This window comes from Podarcis melisellensis, assembly GCF_964234715.1.
Source record: "Podarcis melisellensis genome assembly, chromosome: 11".
Classification (NCBI taxonomy): domain Eukaryota; kingdom Metazoa; phylum Chordata; class Lepidosauria; order Squamata; family Lacertidae; genus Podarcis; species Podarcis melisellensis.
In genome coordinates, this window is record NC_138543.1 from 41,544,156 (window position 1) to 41,566,406 (window position 22,251).

Sequence of the window (22,251 nt, forward strand, 5' to 3'; positions counted from 1 at the left end):
AAAGTTCTTAACCCGAGGTACTATTTCTGGGTTAGCGGAGTCTGTAACCTGAAGCGTCTGTAACCTGAAGTGTATGTAACCCGAGGTACCACTGTACATTCCTTTAGATTGGGGTTAGGTACACTTCAGACCTGGACACTCCATTCCTACCCCCCTTTTAACCAGAGCCCTGAGGCTCACTGGCTGGAATAAGTCACAAAATAGCCAGTTAAGGAAAGTAGAGTCCTTTGGTCAGGGCCTTTAGGAAAGGTTCATTATTGTATAAGCTTTCCATTTTTCATCCACCAGTCACTTCTATCCCTGTATTAAAGCACTGAGGTTCTGCTGTGGACTCACTGATTTGCAGGTAGTACTAGTCTCCCTCTGAAAACAGATCACCCAAGAGAGGGAGAGGACACAGACTATAGGAAGTTTCAATATTTGCAATAAATGTGGTCAAGATCAAACATATAAGAAAACCTTCAAGACAGAAATCATGTACCCATTTTGCAGGTGGGGTGTTCTGGGAGAGAACTTGACCCACCATCCTAGTGAATCCATGGCAAGAGACTCAAGCATAACCCACCCCAAAAGCTGGGCATAAGCAAAGAGCATAAGGGGCAGAAGACATGCATGAACATCTTAAAGGTAGGGCAAGAAAGTTCTGGAGGAACTGCCTGCCACTGAACTTAAGGGTCTGAGACTGAGCAGCTGCTGTTGCTTCTCTTACCTTTCCCATCAGCTTAGCTTAGTATTTTTCTTCAATCAGGGTTAGCTAAGGGGAGAATCACAAGCTCACACCATGCCATAATGTGCCAGTGAGCATATCAACATTGTGAATTCTGGGGTAGCCACAAGTTTCTGGGCCGCCTCCTTCAGTCTTTTGCTTCATGCCAGTGCATCGTGATCAGTTCCTAATGAAAAACAGTTGTTGTTGTTTAGTCGTTTAGTCGTGTCCGACTCTTCATGACCCCATGGACTAGAGCACGGCAGGCACTTCTGTCTTCCACTGCCTCCCGCAGTTTGGTCAGACTCATGTTTGTGGCTTCGAGAACACTGTCCAACCATCTCGTCTTCTGTCGCCCCCTTCTCCTTGTGCCCTCCATCTTTCTCAGTATCAGGGTCTTTTCCAGGAGTCTTCTCTTCTCATGAGGTAACCAAAGTATTGGAGCCTCAGCTTCAGGATCTCTCCTTCCAGTGAGCACTCAGGGCTGATTTCCTTAAGAATGGAGAGGTCTGATCTTCTTGCAGTCCATGGGACTCTCAAGAGTCTCCTCCAGCACCAGAATTCAAAAGCATCAATTCTTCGGCGATCAGCCTTCTTGATGGTCCAGCTCTCACTTCCATACATCACTACTGGGAAAACCATAGCTTTTACTATACAGACCTTTGTTGGCAAGGTGATGTCTCTACTTTTTAAGATGCTGTCTAGGTTTGTCATTGCTTTTCTCCCAAGAAGCAGGCGGCTTTTAATTTCGTGGCTGCTGTCACTATCTGCAGTGATCATGGAGCCCAAGGAGGTAAAATCTCTCACTGCCTCCATTTCTTCCCCTTCTATTTGCCAGGAGGTGATGGGCCCAGTGGCCATGATCTTCATTTTTTTGATGTTGAGCTTCAGACCATAGAGTGCCTACCTAATGCTGGCCTGAAAATGCTGCTAAGCAGCTTCTTCTGCCTTGGACATTACCAGAAGTTGAGAGACCAAAGAACAAAGGCCAGCAGGCTTCTCATTGCCCAATTCAAATACTGTGTGCCGCTGCTCAACCCAGCGCATCAGTAAAGCAGTAAGGGCTACAATGGTGCACAGTGAACACTAGTCCTTGTTTCTCATCACTTTGACTGTCCTCGTCAGAGCTGGGTGCAGCCCAGACTGCTGTAGCCAGCCTGACACAGATTGTGTCAGCCAATCGTGATCAATCTTCTGCCTCTCTACTTTAATTCTGTCTGTATAGCAAAGTTCCATTTGAATTGGGATGTATGTCATTAACTCTAGGTCTGAGCAAAAAACACATGGAAATTTTAATTATTCCCTGCTCTTTTGAGGGTTTTAATTGCAGAACCAGTGCTGCTGACACAATATGAACTAGTGCAAATGTATTACAGTGGTACCTTGGTTCTCAAACTTAATCCGTTCTGAAAGTCCGTTCCAAAACCAAAGCATTCCAATACCAAGGTGCGCTTTCCCATAGAAAGTAATGCAAAATGGATTAATCTGTTCCAGACTTTAAAAAATAATCCCCAAACAGCAATTTAATATGAATTTTACTATCTAATGAGACCATTGATCCATAAAATAAAAGTAATAAACAATGCATTGCAGTCAATCAATCAGTAGCTGAACTGGGTTCTGCGCAGTCACAAAAACAAAACCCCCGCAGAAACAAAAACGCAACATAAATAGCAAAAACAGACAGACCTCAGTGTAACACTCAAAACGGAGCATGTTCGGCTTCTGAAAAAAGTTCACAAACCAGAACATTTCTGGGTTTGCAGTGTTTGGGTTCCAAGTTGTTTGTACCAAGGCGTTTGAGAACCAAGGTACCATTGTATATTATTACACTGTTTGAATTGGTTGGAATTTTGCATATGGATAAGATCATAATCAAAGCACAGTATTTAAGAAGGTGCAGTGAACTTTTCTTACATTTTTAATCTGTAGTTGGTGATTGGCATATATTAAATTGGAGTTATTCAGCATTGGCATATATTAAATGGGAGTTTTTGAGCATTGACACCGCACTGACCCCAGCAAAAATATTTATTTGTTTGAAGTATCTCAGGTTGCTCTTTGAGGAAAGGGAGCCCTCCTAAGGCAGCTTCTAAATAGAAAACTACAATATATCATTTCAACAAAACAATAACTTAAAGGAGCATTTTAAGTATTTCACAATTCAGTCTTAGAAATTTATATTACTTGAACCATTCAAGAAATAGTTAGAACCAGCAATGGTATAGCTATTACAGAGTAACAAAATTGGACATTTCCCTCAAACATGTCTCTGTTAAAAGCAGCTTCGAAACAAGGCCTGTTTAAAAGCCATACAATATGAAGCAAAGGAAATACCTGTTGGCAGATAGTTCCACAGACAGGAGGCAACCACTAAGAAGCCCCTGCTGCTTGTGCTCATTATTTAAAAGACATTTCTGTACTGTTTCAGCTAGCAAACACAGTAAGAGCAATTTTGTGGCTGTATACATCCAGCTTTGAAGATATTAAGAACTAGTGTGATCCAATGATTAGATACTGAATATATACCAAAAGGACCTGGTTTCAGATCTTTCCTCTACAGTACTACTATACTTTTCTTGAGTAGCTTTGGCTAGCTTTCACCACTAAGAAAGAAGATCTCTTAATCACACAATAACATTTGTGTGTGTGTGTTTTAACCCTCAGTTTCTCACTTTTAAAGAGCTTGATTTGCATAAGTTGTGAGAATAAAACAAGTTGCAAACTTTACAGAACTGTGAACTTTTAAACAAACTTTTGCACCATTGCTTGCAATATCCCACAAAATATTAGGAACCTAGAGGTACACAGGCTCTTATTCACTTGTGATTCCTGCTTGTCCTGGGTAACTGGCATACTGCTGGAATGTAGTAGCAACAACAGTGTGTTAACTTCTTTAAATTTGTCAACATTTCCCTAGTTCAGTAACTTGAGGAACACACTACAGTACGATGATTCTCCAGTTAGGTTTATCTCAGGCGTGACTTTAAAGGTAATGATACTGAGCAGTAGATGGCGATGTTGTTCTGCTGTGCTGAAAATTCTGTAAAGTTCAGCCCTGACTTTAAACCCCACATCCTATTCTTTGCTTCTACTTAGACATAGTTGGGGTTTTATTGAGATCCAAGACCTGGTTATTCAGGAACTGACTTTACGCCACATTTTATTTCAATATGCTGTGCCATACCTGCATTTGAGACTTTTGACTCATAACCTGCATGCAGGACTAAAGTTTAGGTCTTTGTAAACTATGCTGTTTATTAAATTTCATGAATCAAAATGGGTTTCTTTCCGCTGTTTTCTTCCCACTCCCCTTGATGGGCGTATCTTTCTATGCTTAATGTCAGTTGATAGCAGCACATGGGGAATTTAAAGAGAAGTTGTTTACAATATGGTTAGAATATGTGTAGGAGAAAATACTAAAACAACTTGTTTGCACAAGTTCTGACTGGTTATGAATTATGATTTCAAACATATTTTTCTAATAGCTTGAACAAACATGGGTATTACAGTCGGTGTACTTGCATTTGGAAACAGAAAACAAGGAAACTAAAATCCTAGCAATACCCAGTAGCTTTACTATTTTATTGGATTGCAAGAATAGTTTTTCAGATGATGAAATTATAGTGCATTAAACTTCAGCTGGCTTAGAACAGTGGTTCCCACTTTCTCCCCAGCAGACCTTTTAAAAATTGCCAAGGGTCTTTGTGGACCAGTTAATGATTATTCTGCCTGTTGTTGCAATTGTAATGTACTGTGCTAATGCTGCATAGTTTTTAATTGTATTTTTTATAAACACACAGTGGACCACCTAAATTAAGCTTATATCTCACTGGTGGTTCATGGATCACAGTTTGGAAACCCCAGGTTTAGAAATAACTGTATATAGGGGAGGATATTTTACTGTTGATTTAGAATAGTCAAGACATTTTAAAAGCTTCTTGGACTGATTCACTGTGTGGAATATTACAGTAATGAAATCTTACTTCTGCATAGTATCATGAAAGTAATAGCTAAATATTAACCTTAACACAAGTTTGATACAACATATAGAATGAAACAATTCAATTGAGACATTTCTGGCATAAAACACCATATTCATCCCTTTACTTTAATAAATAACCAGTGTAACTACCCTTGTATGATGCACTGTACATGTTAAATGGTACTCATGAGTTTTGGGACTAAGGTCTACTGCAAACTGAACTACACTCCTGTAGTGACAAATTATGATAATTCTGGCCACATGCTTTCTTTGCTGTATTAAATTGCAATATACTTTGCTTTATGTTTGAAGTTGAAATTGGTATTGACAATACTGGTGGCTCAGGCCAGAATCCAAAGAATTTAGAATTTGTTTGTTGAATCCAGTGGATCTTGAGGCCTTTGCCACATGGCAAACCAGGAGAAATTTCAAAAGCTGTATGTGATATGTAAGAGATTCAGAAATGCACAGAAAACAATGCCAAATTCCTCTAGCCTACCACAATATGCTGCTTTTTTTTTTTAAAAAAAGGAAAATTCTACATTGTTCATTAGATCTTCCCCACAGCATTTGAACAGTATTACTGCCACACTTGCACATCATTTGCTAGCTCCCAAAGAAGCTTTTTATCTCACATCCTTGAACTATGTGTGTCTTCACTGAACAAGCATAATTTGTCTGTTCCTCTTGAAACTCTTCTCTGAGATTAAATATGTAAAATCAGCATAGTGGGGAACAACCGTCTGGAGGAAAGGCCATCTCATCCTAGAAATTACCTGTTAGAATCTTGTTGATGAACTGAAATAGTCAGGGCAAGGGTCTTCCGGAAAGTATGGTCCGAATATGTCTTGCAGTAATACAGACACACCATTCAAGTTGGAGGGAAGATTTTATTTTATTTTGGGGTAGGGGGTGGGAAAGAAATTGCCTCTGCAGCCAGACTTGCTCTTTACATTTGTAATACTTAAACAAGTTCAATAGGGGGCCCTTGATGCTTTGATCTAATGCCACAGTACACTTTTTAATGAGAGAAGTTTGGAATATTGTTGTAATACAGAGCAATCTAACAGCTTATTGTAATAAACAGAAGAGTTACACCTAGGAGACCCTTCTTCTCTTTCTGTGTGCTTGGTCTGAAACAGGTAATTACGAAAGGCCTCGGATCAGTTTTGTAAAGGCGGCTCCCTGATGGGTGCCATGACTGAAGTGTGACATGAGCCTTTTCCAATACAATGGGTGGCCTAACATTCCTTTAGAAGGCCAAGCTCATTAAATATTCTGTTCTCTCTCTCTCTCTTTTCCACCCCCGCCTTTCCCTCTTCATGCACTTAGCTTGAGTCTGAGCGAAGTCTGAGGTTTCTCTGCTGAGGACTTAGCAAAATTGCTTAGAGTTCTCAGATTGAATTTTTTATGTGTATGACTTCATGATGGCATTAGCATGCGCTTTGATCCATGTGTGAATGGCACTGGGTCGGCTCTTATTGCCATATCCAGATGGTGTTACGGGGAACAAACAGTTGTGTTTTAGGATTTCTCAATAGACTGTCTAGACTGGCTTTGTAGCAGACAGATACAGCCACCCATCAAATTAGCGTTTGTCAGATTTATGGTAATGGTTCACCAAAGCCTTCCTGTCACTGACATTAAGATTTACGCCGCCAAGTTATTTTGTTTTCTACAAGATATAGGGAGCCTAATTTATTTACAGAGCCCCCACCCCTTCCCAAACTCGGATTCAATAGGAACCACTTTCAGATGGATGGTTCGTGTTTTAGAAATTATTAAAAATCAGTGACTTGCAGCTGGATGGACTGAGGAAACCTTTTATTTCCCCTTTCAGATAAGACGGATGTGTGTTCTTTTAGTCAGTGTGTCCCATATGCTGCTTTTAGAAAGAAAAACATGTATGTGGATTACTGCGGCTAGAGTTTGAACTTTCATGTTACACTGAAGTAACATGAGCTGCTCCCTGTACACAGTGGGAATAACCTTTTGACAGGCACTATGTCCATTCTCAGTGGAAATGTTTTTCCAAGTCTGGCCAGAGTGCCTTTGATCATACCACCTCAAATGTAGGGGTCATAGCTACTATGCAAGGCAAGAACCATTAGCTGTTGACCAGAGCAAAAGATAAATTGGAGAGTAGGGAGCCTTTGGGCGGGGGGGGGGGGAGAGGTTGATGTGTGTGGGGAGAGAGATTTAAATGGAAACAAAACTCTCTGGGACTATCATTCCTTCCTGCTAGAAAATCAGGAGTAGATAAGTGTGTGTGTGTTTTTTAATGGCTTGTATGACTGTTTGAGAATTCTGTTCACACCAACACTGCAGGCTACTTTTATTTTTCCAGGTGACAAAGAAAGGGACTGGCTGTTGTTTTAATCCAAATATGTAATAGTAGATGGTGGATGTATCACTCTTCTCACTTTTTAAAGCACATTTAGCTTTTTTTTTAATGGAGACTACAATTTTGAAAGTATCTTTTCCTAGTTTCTCCAGTCACTGCAGTGTAAAACAGTGGGATTATTTTTTGTATTTTTCTCCCACGTAGCAATATGAAACAGAAAAGTATAGTTTATACAGAAAAGTATTGGTTTATACATGGTGTTCGGGGTTTATGAAATTAAGTGAAAGGTAACAAAGGCGTTTCCCCCTATTCTCCCATGTAGTGGATACATTTTAAATGTGACTTCTGATCCCAGGACACAGTATTCAGATGCTGATGAAACATACTCCCAATCTATACCTTGTGGAGAGAGAAGAAAAGCGTGGAAACTCAGATTTTGTCACTGGCAACAAGGTTTCACTTGCCTTATGAACCTGCTTCCTACAGTGGATTCTAGTACACCAAACCTGGTCAATGAGATCTCTCATGTTTCTTGTGCAGCCAGTGGCAAAACAAGCTAAATAAATAGTTCTCCAGAACCTGCAAGCAGATATGGACACCACCATGTTTCCATGTGGTAGTCATGTTTTTTGCACTGTTCAGTTGCAGTACCATATAGAACAAAACAGTGAGGATAAGGAGTGCTGGAGACCACCAGGAGCTACAAAGAGTCGGTGGAAAAAGGAAGGCTGGGTAATACAAGCAGTAATACAAATTGTGTAAAAGGATTCAGGTAGTACACCTGAAATGCTACACTACTTCCATAATTTATTTTCCGTTTGTTACAATAATAAACAACTATGCGGTCACTGAGCATGAGATTGGTTCAATTTGACTTTACGGTAAGGAGGAGAAAGGAGAACAAATTTGGAGGCCTGCTTGCTTTCAAAAATGTGCACAAATGGCTTTTTTAAAAAAGAAAGCTGATGAGAAAATGGGGAGAACTGAACTTTTAAGATTTCAAAATTGAGAAACCATAATTGACAACTTCAGTTATGGTTCCATGTTAAAGAATAGATAAAGTTAAGGAAACGGGTTTGAACCAAGAAATGGGTTGATAATGTGCTGTGTTCTTTGTAGGAAAAAAACGACTTGCAGAAGTAGAAACAAGAACTACTAATAAAATACAGTTAGCAGAATGGCAGTTGCCTTGCCCTTTCAACACAATTGGAAATAGTATTACTATAGTAATTAGGAGATTGGAAACATCATGGTGTTAAGCCTTACAAGAGATTGCATGAAGTCCAGAGCTAGTTAAAGATGTGGCGCTGTGGGTTAAACCACAGAGCCTAGGACTTGCCGATCAGAAGGTCGGCAGTTCGAATCCCTGCGACAGTGTGAGCTCCCGTTGTTCGGTCCCTGCTCCTGCCAACCTAACAGTTCGAAAGCACATCAAAGTGCAAGTAGATAAATAGGTACCGCTCCGGCGGGAAGGTAAACGATGTTTCCGTGCGCTGCTCTGGTTCACCAGAAGCGGCTTAGTCATGCTGGCCACATAAAGTGTACGCTGGCCCCCTTGGCCAATAAAGTGAGATGAGCACCGCAACCCCAGAGTCGGCCACGACTGGACCTAATGGTCAGGGGTCTCTTTACCTTTACATCTGTTTATATCTGTAAGTTGAGTGCTTATGGTCCATTGATTTCAGGGAAATTTAGGCTTCTCTGACTTTTCCGTTGCTGGTACCCACTATGTTCTTGTAAACAGAACAGATAACACAAAAAGGCTGGAGTGAAAAAGGTACTTGAAGAACATTCTTAAAATGACTTTAATTTATTGCCTTTCTTTCAATCATCTCCTAAAAACCATTTCCTTGTTTTGCACCTGCTTCTGATTATTGTAATATTTTGGACCCTGCTTCTGGCACTATTCATAGGTCTGAAGCACAAGTATAAGCAAGAGGTAGGTAAAAAGGTAGCATCTAGACATGAAAAAACACATATACAGATATCCTCATCAGAAAGCTGGTATTGTACACTTGGTGTCAAACCAGAGTGAGTTGTTGCAAAATGTGTGCAGCAACCCTGAATGAATGAATGAATGAATAAATAAATAAATAAAATTTTCTGAATATCATGATCTTCAGAGGCCATGCTTTGGGTGCACCTCCCTGCTTTTGGAGGGGTACACAATTAGAGATGGGAAAACGAGGCTTTGTTTTGGTATTCCAAATTTGGAATGCTGTCCCTAGGAAATGGCATTTTGAAACCAGGTGAATACTTTTAAAAATAATTCTCTCAGGCCTTTTAAATAGTTTTGCTTTTTAATTTTTGTTTTTTACTCCTTTGGTCTGGTGAGATTCCATTTTTGTGCTGCTGCTTTTAACTGATTGTATTGTTTTGTTCTTAAATATTTGCAAATTGTCCTGGAAGTCTTCAGACTGAAGGATGGGATATAAAGTGCAGTGAGTAAATAAATAAATAGCCTTGGTCTGTACAAGGAAGTTGTACAACTTCAAATGAAAGCTTTTGGGAGGCTGTTTATTTAAAATGAACTGACCAACGGCTTATCTAAACTCTGCTTGCAAATATAATAGTACATTGCATACCGAATTCGCAGCACTGAAGCCTCATTCTTGCATTTTAATAGTTTTAAACTATCATCAGGATGTCTCTTCACCCTAATCTGGACATGTCAGGTTAAGTAAAACATTGGTTTTATGACTGCCTATAATTTAATTTGGCAGGGCATAATATCTATTTTGCTCATTAGCACCCCCAAACCAATAATATAAAGCTAAATAAAAATAAAAAGGGTAGAATAAACTTTGTGCATCTGTTTCTTTGTATTTTTATAGTCCTGCATTGAACAAGATGTCTAGTCTTCTTTAGCCGCATATGATGTGGTACTTGTCTGGCTTTTAGATAACAAACGAAAGAACAGTGCCCTTTAGAAAACGACAACGTCCTGTTCCTTTCATTTACTTGTCCTAGACGTATTGGAGCTCTTGCTCTATTGCAGAGGGCACCGTGATCTGTTTTCTAAAGCCCATGCCTTTGGCAAATTGTTGTTTTTCTGCAGTCAACATACAATAGTAATCTTAATGCGCAGCACTGTGTGTGAATAAGCAAATATAAAAAACCCCAGGCTCAAGACTGTAAAAATATTGTGTGTTTTTCTAAAGACCAAGACAACAGAAAGGGCTAGTCACTGAAGTGGATAGTGGCTGTAATAGAGCGGAAAACTGGGGTCTCCTCAAAGAAGGAAGTGCTAGGATACACATGCTTTGTAACAACATTGTCTGGCTCAGTTTCTCATAAGGGTTTTTTTATTATTAACAATCTGCCCTATTGTGGACAATAGTTGTGAAACAGTCTTCTGAAATTTCAGCTCTTTCCTAATTAAGGAGAGGAATATTACAGGCACAGGTAACCTTTATTCCACCTGCAAAATTCTTGTTGGAAGACACTGGTGCAGTTAAGCAATTTTAGATTGTGCACTTCCTGGTGATATGCTGCCCACCCTTTAAATGGGGATGTGTATCACTTCACTGCTGTGTTTGGGAGCCCTCCTGCTCATTTTGTAGACTGGGACCCTAAACCTGTGCCCCAGGATCCTGTACATCACGGTACATCACTGTTTGAAGGTGATGTACCGTGATGTACAGGATACATCACTGTTTGAAGAACAGATTTAGACTTGGGTTTAGGGCTACTGTTGAAACTCCTTAATTTATATCCTAAAGAAATATCTTTAAACCAACCTATTATTCAGGTAGCTTCATGCATTAGACATTTCTAGCTTTACATCAAACCTGGTTGTATATATTATTGGCTAGAGTTTGCCACGTACATTTAAGAAAAAAGCCATTTCCTTCCAATTCTTGTGCAATAAAAACTTTGGAATAGCAGCATATAATATACGATGGAAAAGTCAAAAGATAACTCATCACCAACCTGGATATAGTTTATTTGTAGTCTTTAAAAACTGTTAATGTCGTGTGGAATCTCTCTCTTGTTTGGCTTTAGGAATATCACTTGTGACTCAAAATTTACAGGACGAAAATACAGCATTATGCTGTACAGATTGATGAATTGGATTAGAACTGAGTTCACATCACACATTCAGAGTTGGCATGGTATTTTCAGGGTTCCGTGTTCCTGCAGAAAGATTTGTGTGTTTCTCTACCTACTTTGAAAAAGTCAACTTATCCCAGTTTTAGGCTCCCCCCCAAATATATGTCTCATATCTGTGGAAGTTGTGCCTATAAAACTGGCACAAATGAAAAGATGTATAGTTTATGTACTGAGCAGTCAACATGTAGCAGTCAATAGACATTTTGCATGTGTTAGAGACAAATACAACTGAAGAATCTTGAAACTAGATCTCGCCAACTAGTCAATGCAGTGTCATCTCTGCAATCATTTCAGAGTTGTATTTACAGACACTTGGTAGAACTAATAAGAGGTTCTGGTCTTATTCTAATTCATTTTAGAAATCTTTTCTCTATGGCCTTCTTTTACACTTGCTTTTTTCTTTGCCATATCCTCATTGGAGACTGGGTCTTAATTATGTCTCCTGACATGGGTGTCAATAACAAAATACAAAAATGTATGTGCTCTACCATTTATGAAGGGCACATATATTAACAACAACAATAGTAATAGTAATAATAACTGCTACTTTCCCCTTCAAGACATGCAAACAGAGACCTAATCCTTCCTCATTGTCTGTTCACATGTGTTTTAGACATGTGCATTGTACTGGAGTATCTGCAGTTCTCAAGCTCTTCGCAGCTGCAAAGGGAAAAAGAGGGAGGGTGTGCCTGTGGCACTGGCGTCCCTTGCCTTAGGTGGTGCAGACTCTTGTGCTGTCCCTGCAAATGATGAAATATTATCATTATTCCAGAAAACAGTATCCTGATAGGCAACTAGTTATGTTTGAGAAGTACTGTGGCAAAGCACCTGGGGGTGAAAGGAAGAACCCCACTTCTTGCCCTCTCCTGTCTCAGTGAGATGCCTCTCATTCACATCCTCTCTTTGTCTTCTAGATTGATACATTTAATTCTAGATTAATACATTTAATAAGTCAGTAGTGTGGTGTAGTGGTTAAGAGCGGTGGACTCGTAATCTGGTGAACTGAGTTCGCTTCCCCACTCCTCCACATGCAGCTGTTGGGTGACCTTGGGCCAGTCACACTTCTCTGAAGTCTCTCAGCCTCACTCACCTCACAGAGTGTTTGTTGTGGGGGAGGAAGGGAAAGGAGATTGTGAGCTACTTTGAGACTCCTTAGGGTAGTGATAAAGTGGGATATCAAATCCAAACGCCGCCTCCTCTTCTTCTAAATTAATAATTTTTTTCTTCTAGATTAATAACAATCTTGCAGGGGACTATACCTTAAATAATGTAGCAAATATCCCCTTTTTCTAAACTGATACCAGTTCTTGGCAATTGAGGTGCCCCGGCAGGTGTTTGGTGATTACAGGACAAACATTGTTGGGGTAGATTAAGGAATTAAATAGCATTGACACTCAGGCTCTTCCTTAATCCATACTGAAAGAATGCCACCATTTCTTAGGCTGATTCTCACATGATAGTGGCTACATGAAATGTTTGTGTGAGTATGAAATTGGTGCTTGGCTCCTGTGTTGGCTGTGCTCACAAGAAAGGGTTTGAGTGAAATGGAATTTCACAGGCTTGGTGTATAACTGATCCTTTTACAAACAAGGTGGGATGGCAGAGGTGTCTAAATTAGTTTTAAAATACAATTAGTAGCCCTTTAAATGTTATTCAAATGCTTGGTTCTATGGTCCTATGGTTGGTTGGCATGCTTCTGTCTCGGGAGACAATGGAAGAGTGAGTGTTCAAATTAATGCTTGTTTGTAGTTGGCAGTTGTAGAATATTTATCAATACATCTATGGTACTCACAAAACAGGGCTCAGTTAGCCAAGCTTGTAGCATACTTTATTCATGAATTATATTGAAGAAGCTTTTCTAGCTTACTTGAAGATCTGTAAAAGGATGGCTTTTAGCACAGCTTTGTGCTCCAGGCTATTGTTGAATAATCTGCGCCCATCTTTCATTTTAACAGGAAATGACAAGGGGAGCTGTTTCCTCAGCTTCTCCATATTTATATTCCTCATTGGTTTCTTGTGTTTTTCCATCAGTGGTTTGTTTTCTCTCTCTTCAGTCTAAGTAATGTTGTCTCTAATGTTGCTAGTTTTGCTCGCTTCTATCTTCTCCTGAGTTTTCATTACAAGAGCTTTTGAGAATCTGTAATTGGTAATCTGGGATTTAGGGAGTATTGTAGTTTGTGTGGGATGAGGTAGCATTTAATGGTTTGTGCAACTTTCCCAGGATTCATTGCCCAATTTCTTAATACTTCAGAAAAAAAGAGGCATCAACCAGCCCAGCCCATGTACCTACTTACTGAAACCATTTTCTATAACAGGTAGGGAATGTGGGAACAGACCACATCCAGCTCTAGGAATGACATTCCTGATTTAATGAGCTATCAAAGGATGAAGCACAGCATCCACTTACAAATCTAGTGGACCCTTCTTCATCTGTTAATTTGAAATCCTAACCTTCCTTCTCTACGATTGGCTTGTGCGGAGGCAAACACTTGGAATAAGATGGTTCAGAGAGAGCCTATTAGATTGTAGAAATATGAAAACATTGAGCAACAAAATAATAATAGATGGAGACAGAACTCTAGGTAGGAACTGTCTTCTCTATGTTCTATATTAGGCAGTTTTTTCCTACACCCTTCCCTATTGTCTTTCACATTCTTTTGCTCACTTCATTTTGTACTGAAATGATGTTTGAATCCCAAAGTGATCCAGCTGACTCAGATCCTTAGCTAAATCAAAGCCTCTGCCTTACAATAATATAAATCATCCACGGCAAGCTTCCTCTGGCTACATATAGGAAGAATGGGAATAAAATTTGCTAAAATGTGTAACATTTTGTGTATCATACAACAGTGCAGATTTTGTTTGGTACTTGGGAATATTGCATGTTAACATGTACTTTGCTAAAGCAAGTGCTGAAGTATAGGGGCTTAATCACCCAAACCTTTTGCAAAGCCACATACCGTACTTTTCCATGTATTAGGCGAGGGTTTTTTTACTCCAAAATAAAGTAAAAAATGGGGGGTCATCTTATACGTGGGTAGTGCAGAGGGGGGACGAGCGATTGGTTGCATCCGTGAGTAGGATCTAGCAGTTGGGTGGGTGAATGGTGTCTGCTGCAAGGGCTGTTTTGGATTGGCTGGTGCTTTGTCAATTGTGTGTGTTATTTGTGGATGCGTAAAGGGCTGCTTTGGATTGGCAGCCGCCTCTGCAGTTTGGCTTGTTAGCGTTTGCCAGTTGGGTGAGTGATCTTCGTCGTTCCCCACCAATAATTGCTTAACAACCCCCCCAAAAAAGCTCAACAACTGGTCAATTCTCCCCCAAAAGACCTCAATACCTTTGGGCCATCTCCTCCCATTTTCTTACACGGAAAAGTGAGATGCCATTTAATATAATGATGATAAGTATAATCCTGCCACATACCTTGCAGCATGGGCTTGAGCCCACTGTACGCTACCTATCACACACTCTTTTAATAAATGTTTTGGGGGATGAAATGTAAAAATAAATAATAAATGTTTCATTGTACAGACTAATTATTAATATAAAGAAAGGAGAACCATAGAAAGAGCCTTGCTGGACCAGGCCAAGAACCCATCTAATCTAGCATTCTGTTTAGTAAGTAGCGAACTAGATGCTTATGGGAGGTCCGCAATAGCCCTCTTCTACTTATGTTAATTTCAGTCGATTGACTCTGAGCTGAACTTAGTTGGATTCAACCCATGATCTGTAACGTGGGAAGTAATCTTCAGCTTTGTTCACCAGCTGACAGGTTATATGAAGCTCTGTTCTAATGGCAAGGCCCTCTCTATATAATGAATCTAGGTAACAAGTTGAGGCGTTTAAAAAAAATGCAGTTTATTGTCCCGTAGCTATATTTACTGTCTGGTTCTAACTACAATAACAAATCAGCTGTAGTGATTAAGCTAAGAAATACTGTGTTGTATAAACACAGGTGCAGATCTGTTAAGTATGAAGGTACAACCTTTATATAACTGCATGTTTAATGTTCAGAATCTTTTCTCTAAAGCACTATAAACTCCAGCAGCAGGTTCTTGAGGTATTCTTACCACCTTTGGCTCCTGATGTGTTGAGAATTTATTTGCCTTTTGAAATCTATTAAAAAAAATTGACGTAGTCTTAGAAGGCAAAATAATAAGTCCCATAGGAAAAATGAGGTTTTGTTTTTCAGATGACCAATGACTTTTAAGATATTGCAAAGGAATAATACACACAAGTACATTGCTATTAATATAGTAATCTTTTTTTAAAAATAGTTTTTTTATTGAAAAGTGGGAAATGATATAATTTTTAAAGAAATAAAACTATATACTGAAACAACTGAAGCCTGGTAGGGAGAATACCACATCAGTACATCAACTGGAATGGTGCTGAATTATATTAAAAAACAACAACCATGCCATAAATATATCTGACCACATCTATCTATCTATCTATCTATCTATCTATCTATCTATCATCTATCATCTCAGGAAACTTTTAACCAATGGCTGATTATCAGAAATGAATAGAATGCCAGTCATCTATAAATGAGTCTGAGTCACCTTGCCCATTATAGGCACAAATTTGTTTTGTTAATGTGGCCATTAGAGTAAGGGATCATATTTTTCTATATTACTGTTCTGCTGTGGGAGAGTCTTCGCTCTTGCATTGGTGTTCTTGTTCTATTCTTGCTACCAGCAAAGTTAGGGCTCTGAACTTCGTCTCACAATATTTAATATCACTGATTTAGCTGTAGGTACAAAATTATGCATAAATGTAACTTAAGCAAAGATTTGCCTCTAGGACCTGGTGATAGTATGGAATGAACCTTCAAATAGTCCCCTTAAGTTTCAACACAGTTGTTGTTAAATGCATAAATGTAACTTAAGCAAAGATTTGCCTCTAGGACCTGGTGATAGTATGGAATGAACCTTCAAATAGTCCCCTTAAGTTTTAACACAGTTGTTGTTGTTGTTTAGTCGTTTAGTTGTGTCCGACTCTTCGTGACCCCATGGACCAGAGCACGCCAGGCACTTCCTGTCTTTCACTGCCTCCCACAGTTTGGTCAAACTCATGTTAGTAGCTTTGAGAACACTGTCCAACCATCTTGTCCTTGTCGTCCCCTTCTCCTTGTGCCCTCAATCTTTCCCAACATCAGGGTCTTTTCCAGGGAGTCTTCTCTTCTCATGAGATGGCCAAAGTATTGGAGCCTCAGCTTCAGAATATGTCCTTCCAGTGAGCACTCAGGGCTGATTTCCTCAAGAATGGATAGGTTTGATCTTCTTGCAGTCCATGGGACTCTCAGGAGTCTCCTCCAGCACTATAATTCAAAAGCATCAATTCTTCGGCGATCAGCCTTCTTTATGGTCCAGCTCTCACTTCCATACATCACTACTGGGGAAACCATAGCTTTAACTACACGGACATTTGTTGGCAAGGTGATGTCTCTGCTTTTTAATATATCAACTGGCGATTGTATCTTTACAGCAACTTTTATGCTTTCATTGTTTCTTTGAATGATGTAACGTATATCTGAGGTTTAGTGTCTTGAATTTAGCATCTTGCCTTTAATTTCTGTATAAATGGGAAATATGAAGATGGTTGATAGTTATTCTCACTTGAGACAACCATAACAAAAGATTAAAATAGGAGGGAACTAGGTCATTCAAGCCTGTTGTGTGATTTGGCATACTTGAGGAAGGAATTCAGAAGAGGCAGGAAGGGTTTCCTTCATTAAGTTGTTGGCTCTGTGAAAGGACATACAGTATAATTTATCAAATGGAGTAGTGCATTTTATGATTAGCTAGTTATGTGATATTGATTAAGTAAATGGATTACTTGTTTTCCTAGTCTAAGAAGAAATATGTTGGCTGGGCAACAAGCAATAATCCGAGTCCTCTTTAAAGAGAGTGACATATTTAAGAATGCAGTCTTATGTGTGTAGTGAAATGTAGTTGCTAAAACCCTTTTGAGAAACATACTGAAATGTACCTGGAACAATTCTTTGAATGCAATGATATGGCAAAAACAGGGTGTGCTTTAGGCCCAATTCATCTGTAGTAATCTTGATTCAACATAGTAATCCCATTGACTTTTACCAAAATTCTGTTTGTCTTCATTCTTGGACATTTTTTTTTTAAATATTAATATTAAAATTGTGTGATATTAAATATGAAATCCTCTTCTTTATGCTTTCCTCAACAGTGTTTTCGAGCACTTTGCTGCAAAGGGCCTCCACCACCACGACCAGAGTATGACTTGGTTTGCATAGGTCTCACTGGCTCTGGCAAGACTAGTCTACTGTCTCAGCTCTGCAGTGAAAACAGAGATAATATAGTATCGACAACAGGTAAACTAATGCTTTATGTAACTTCTTAAACTAGATATATCTTTCAAAATTGTGGCAAAACTATTTGGCTTATTTCAAACCAAATTAAAGTGTGTGTTTAAAGAATGCTTAACATCTTCCATTTGGGTAAATATCTGAATTGTAATTCTGTGCAAATAATATGAAAGTTGCCCATTTGAGTATTTAGTGTCTATCCATTTAGCTGCAGCTTGTTGTGTCCTTTAATAAATAATATTTCGGATGTGAAGCTGTAGTGATCAAATATATAGGCAGGGCATATTTACTGTATACCAGGAGGCCAGATCTTGTTAGACTACAACTGCCGTTATCCCAAATTATTGGCTGTGCTGGGAGTCCAGCATTTGGCTTCCTATGCTGCTTATTTTGCATTTCTCAGCATGCCCCTTAAATAACAACTCAAGGATATTATCTCCCTATTATATTTGAACTTGCTCTTCGGTGAAACATCTCTATTTCTTTGCATTAAACCTAAAATATGGATGGCCAAACTACACATCATGTGGAATTCAACATCATGCTATTACAAATGTTTCATCTGCACAAGCATATCAGCTTGCCAAGTGACTCAATCCCTGTTCGCCTCCCCCCTTGCACTGTTCTGGGGATTCTTTCTTGAAAGCTGATTTCAAGGTTCGCTGGAGGTGTACAGGTGGAGATGGGAGGAAAGCCCCATTTCACAAGCAAAAATCTTTGTGCAGGGCTTTCGTTGATGGGGTTCATTAGGTGTTTTAAATGTGAAAACAGCTGTTTGTTTTGGGGCAATAGTACAAGAGGAGAAGCTCAAATCCTTTATCTCTCTTCTTTGGTCCCAATTAAATCCTCTCCATTCCAGGTTGTGATAAGCTGTGAAGGGGGAAACCTGAGAACTTTAAGCTTTTAAGCCTTTTAATTTCCCTTCTGGAGTATATAGTTTCTTGGGGGGGTTACTTGGACTTAGCTCTGCTGTGGTCCTGATCCAGCCATGCACAAGACACTGCTGGTTTTTCAGAACGAAAGAAAGACATGGAGCTCCAACATCATGTGTAGTTTGACCCCAAGACAGATTTCATACTAAAGAAGCCCTTCAGTTAATTAGTAGCTGCTGTAGGAATTTTGGTATGTTTTCATATTGTGCTTTAAGAATGCTTATCACTGAAGAAGGTTGATGACACCCTTCTGTCTATATGATCCAGTACAAATGCAGGGGCTGCAGACTGAGTATTGTATATTTTAACCAAGCATTTAATATAGGGAGCTTACTTTACACACAGTAGGGTTTGTTTATTCACATTTGCAGAAATTGACTGGGATGGACAACTAAGATGAAACCACTGCTCATCTATGGAGGGGCTGCAAAATGGATACATAATATGTGTAATATGTTCAGTGTCCTACATATGTACAGTACAGAAAAGTATTGTGCTTATCAGAACATCTTAGACAGTGTTAGAAACTGAGATATGAAAGCTAGGAGCTGAATGGCACCTTAAACCTGGGTTCTGGCTGCCACAACGGAATGTCTACGCACACATTTTTATAAGAAGAATACAAAGCTGAAAATGAACAAACTGCAGCTAAAATCTTATATTAATTTTTCACATGGTCTAGTCCTCCTCTGAAAACTGCAAAAAACAAAGCCACACTTCCCCTGCCTGCCCCCTAATATTCTTAAGAGGGTCTCTTATGCAGTCCTAAGAGCTGGAAGTGAGGAGGCAGAAAAAGGTCTACTGCTGTTCCAGCAGTGGCAGTTTTAATCTGAAATCTTAGGCACAGTACTGCTCCCAGAGCTCAGAAACTGCTTGCATTAATGAAATCCCCTTTCGCAAAATGTGCCTAAAACAATGGGAGTTTTGAACACTGGAGCTTATGTGTACTGACATATAAATTCTGTCTTTGTTTATTTTGATTTACTTTATTAATGTTGAAAAATCAATATAAATGTTTTGGAGAAGAAGAAAATAGCCTAGGCAGGATTTGAGTCTAACCTCTGCATTCTTACCGTTTACTGTGTGAAATGTGCACTGTGGCAGTGAGGAAAAAAAATACAGTTGGTAAGTAATTGATTATGTTGCCTTGTATACTCCTACCCAGGAGAAGATGCAACTTTGGGTGCATTTGCAAACTAAAGAGATTCACTCAAAACAATTGAAATAAGTAACCAAAGCTGCTTAATTTTAATGATTTCTGGAGGGTTAGGTATGGAAGCACCAGGAGTGGGTCAAATCTATCCCATAGAATCATAGAGTTGGAAGGGACCCCAAGAGTCATCTAGTGTTACTCAGAGCCAGCAGTGAGGTCCCCTACACATCGCTGACTGCTCTCTCTTCCCATATGGGTAGTAAACTTGTCCTAAAGAAAAACTTGACTACTACAGAGGCCTGTACATGTAGTCTGCACTGCAGCTAATGGGGTGCAGGGAAACTGGGAAAGCATCGCTGTAGACGATCATTTGGCCCTGATCCTAGGTACTGGGTGGCAGGTGAATGGACTAAAGGAATGTGAGGAAGCAGTGTTTACTGGATTGTCCTCCTGCAGATACCTTTTTTAGAGAAGTCCAGCTGCTCCAGTTTAAGGAGCTGTTCCTACCTCGCCTGGAGCAGCTGTTTCTAGATTGGCACCTTTCCATCCTTTGTCTTCTGCCACACCCTTAACCCACTCACTGCTTCAGGTCTACTGAAATGTATATCCGGTTCTAATCCTAAAAAAAAACCGTTGTGCCCCAGGTGTCGCTGAAAATATGTAATGATAAATTATTTTTGAGTTTGGGAGGCTCTGAATTTTGCATTTAGATATCAGTTTGTACAATTTCTCATTACAGAGAGATTAATCTGATTTCACAGAGTGGTATGAATTGAAAGAATGTAGAGAGATAAACAGAATTGGAAAGCAACTGATAATCTTCCATCAGCCTTTTGAATCCACTGCTGTTGTACCTATTATCTGGATGGAATAAGGATAAACTTTACAATCAGCTAAAATAGAATATGGAAAACAGAATTTGGAAGCGTGTGTCTCCTCTGCTTCCTTTCCAAAAAATAAAAATATGCCCCTAATTCTGTCAAAATTATGCAAAATACTGTTACACTGTTTTATTTTATATAACTATCCTGCTTCTATGATTCATGTTTTGAAGTAATTCTACATATTTTTGGCAGCAAAATGATTCTTGGAGGAATGGAGGAAAGGGAAGGGCCTGGGATTAGGGAAGGGATTAGGGAGAAGATAACTTTTGAAACCTTGCCCAGGCACTTAAAGATCACAAGAGGTTGAAGGCTCAAAGCAGAGAGGAGTACTACTACTATTAACAAGCATACTGCTTTGGATAGTCTCTGCACTGCAAAAATTACTAACTTTTTTTGTTCTGATTTCAGGTTTTAGCATAAAAGCAGTGCCATTCCAGAATGCCATCTTGAATGTAAAAGAGCTTGGAGGTATAACACTATTAATCAACTGAATATCTGACTGGTAGTTTTCCATTTCTTGGTCTCTCTCTCTTAATGATAATAAATAATACTTTATTTAATACTTAACAAGCACCTGTGACCGCTAGATGCTAAGCATAAGCTTAAAGGAGTACAATCTAGAGCGGACATGATGCAGGATGAAAGCAAGGGAAATTCAGAATAGCAGCTGAGGTGCAGAGCTTACATTTCTACTTTGCAGTGCACAACTCCCATAATTTATGTATCTACTTAAAGGGAGGAATTCAACATAGCATTATGGCAGTTCTGTCAGTGCAAGCATTTCAGCTTGCCAGATGGAACGACCCTCTCCCTCCGCCCCCAGCATGCTATTCTGAGGGTTCTCCTAGTCAAAGCGGGGAGGAGGGGGGGATTCATGTTGTGCTAGCAGAAGACTTTCTGCTGGCTTCTGCTAGTGGGACTCATTAGTTGAACATGGCCTGCAATAGTGATCTGGCTTTTACTCCTGTCTTATGTCATGTATTGTGCAGAGATGGATTATTGCACCACTGACACTGGTTCAGAAGTAGGACTAGTAAAGCATTAAAAATAATATCCATGGGAATGTGGTATCTTGAAAGAGTGTGCACCCAGTGTAAGGAATGAGAATTTTTGAAACTTTAGCCAAGACAGATCTCTGACTAGCAAAAAACCTGAGAACCTCCTAATTCATATGAATGGTATTATCAGTTTAGGCTGCTGTATTGAAGTACACTTTGAAGAGATAGTTATTTTACTTCATTTAACAAAACACATGTACTGCTTGAGTGTAGTAAAACCTATAAGAATTAAAATGATCAATTAAAAACAATAAAAAACAATAAAAAACACTTAAACATAATTTAAAATAACAGTAAAAAAGATTAAAACATGTCAACACATATGAGTCTGGATAGGCTTACCTAAACAAAAACGTTTTAAGCACTCCAAAAGTGGTACAGTGAAGATGCCTGCCTGATGCCAATAGACAGAGAGTTCCCAAGTGTAGGTGCTACCACACGAAAACTGCAATTTGTTACAGCTGCAATTACTTACATCTACTAAGCAGATTCTAGCCAAGATACTAATCCACAGTTATTAAATCTCCATACCCTGGTACCTCAGTTGTTGAATATAATCCATTCCGGAAGACCGTTCGACTTCCGAAATGTTCGACAACTGAGGCGCAAAGGAAGGAAAGGAAGGTTTGCAAAGTCAATGGAGAAAAAAGAAAAAAAACACAGCGGAAGCTGTTCAACTTCCAAGGCGCGTTCAAAAATGGAAGCAATTACTTCTGGGTTTTTGGCATTTGGG

At 39.3% G+C, this 22,251-nt stretch overlaps 1 protein-coding gene across 6 annotated transcripts in view; it reads left to right on the top strand.

Annotated features, from left to right (window-relative positions):
* The window catches only part of ARL15 (ARF like GTPase 15), a 184,437-nt gene that overhangs the window by 72,721 nt on the left and 89,465 nt on the right, over positions 1-22,251 (top strand). For 3 of the 6 annotated variants that reach the window (XM_081930009.1, XM_081930008.1, XM_081930012.1), the window contains 2 exons: positions 17,353-17,497; positions 20,869-20,928. In XM_081930009.1, the coding sequence (XP_081786135.1) occupies positions 17,353-17,497; positions 20,869-20,928 (205 nt within the window). Of the gene's footprint in view, positions 1-7,357; positions 7,545-12,810; positions 12,868-16,496; positions 16,587-17,352; positions 17,498-20,868; positions 20,929-22,251 lie in introns of those variants that run through there. The other 3 variants (XM_081930010.1, XM_081930011.1, XM_081930007.1) reach the window with 3 other exon arrangements.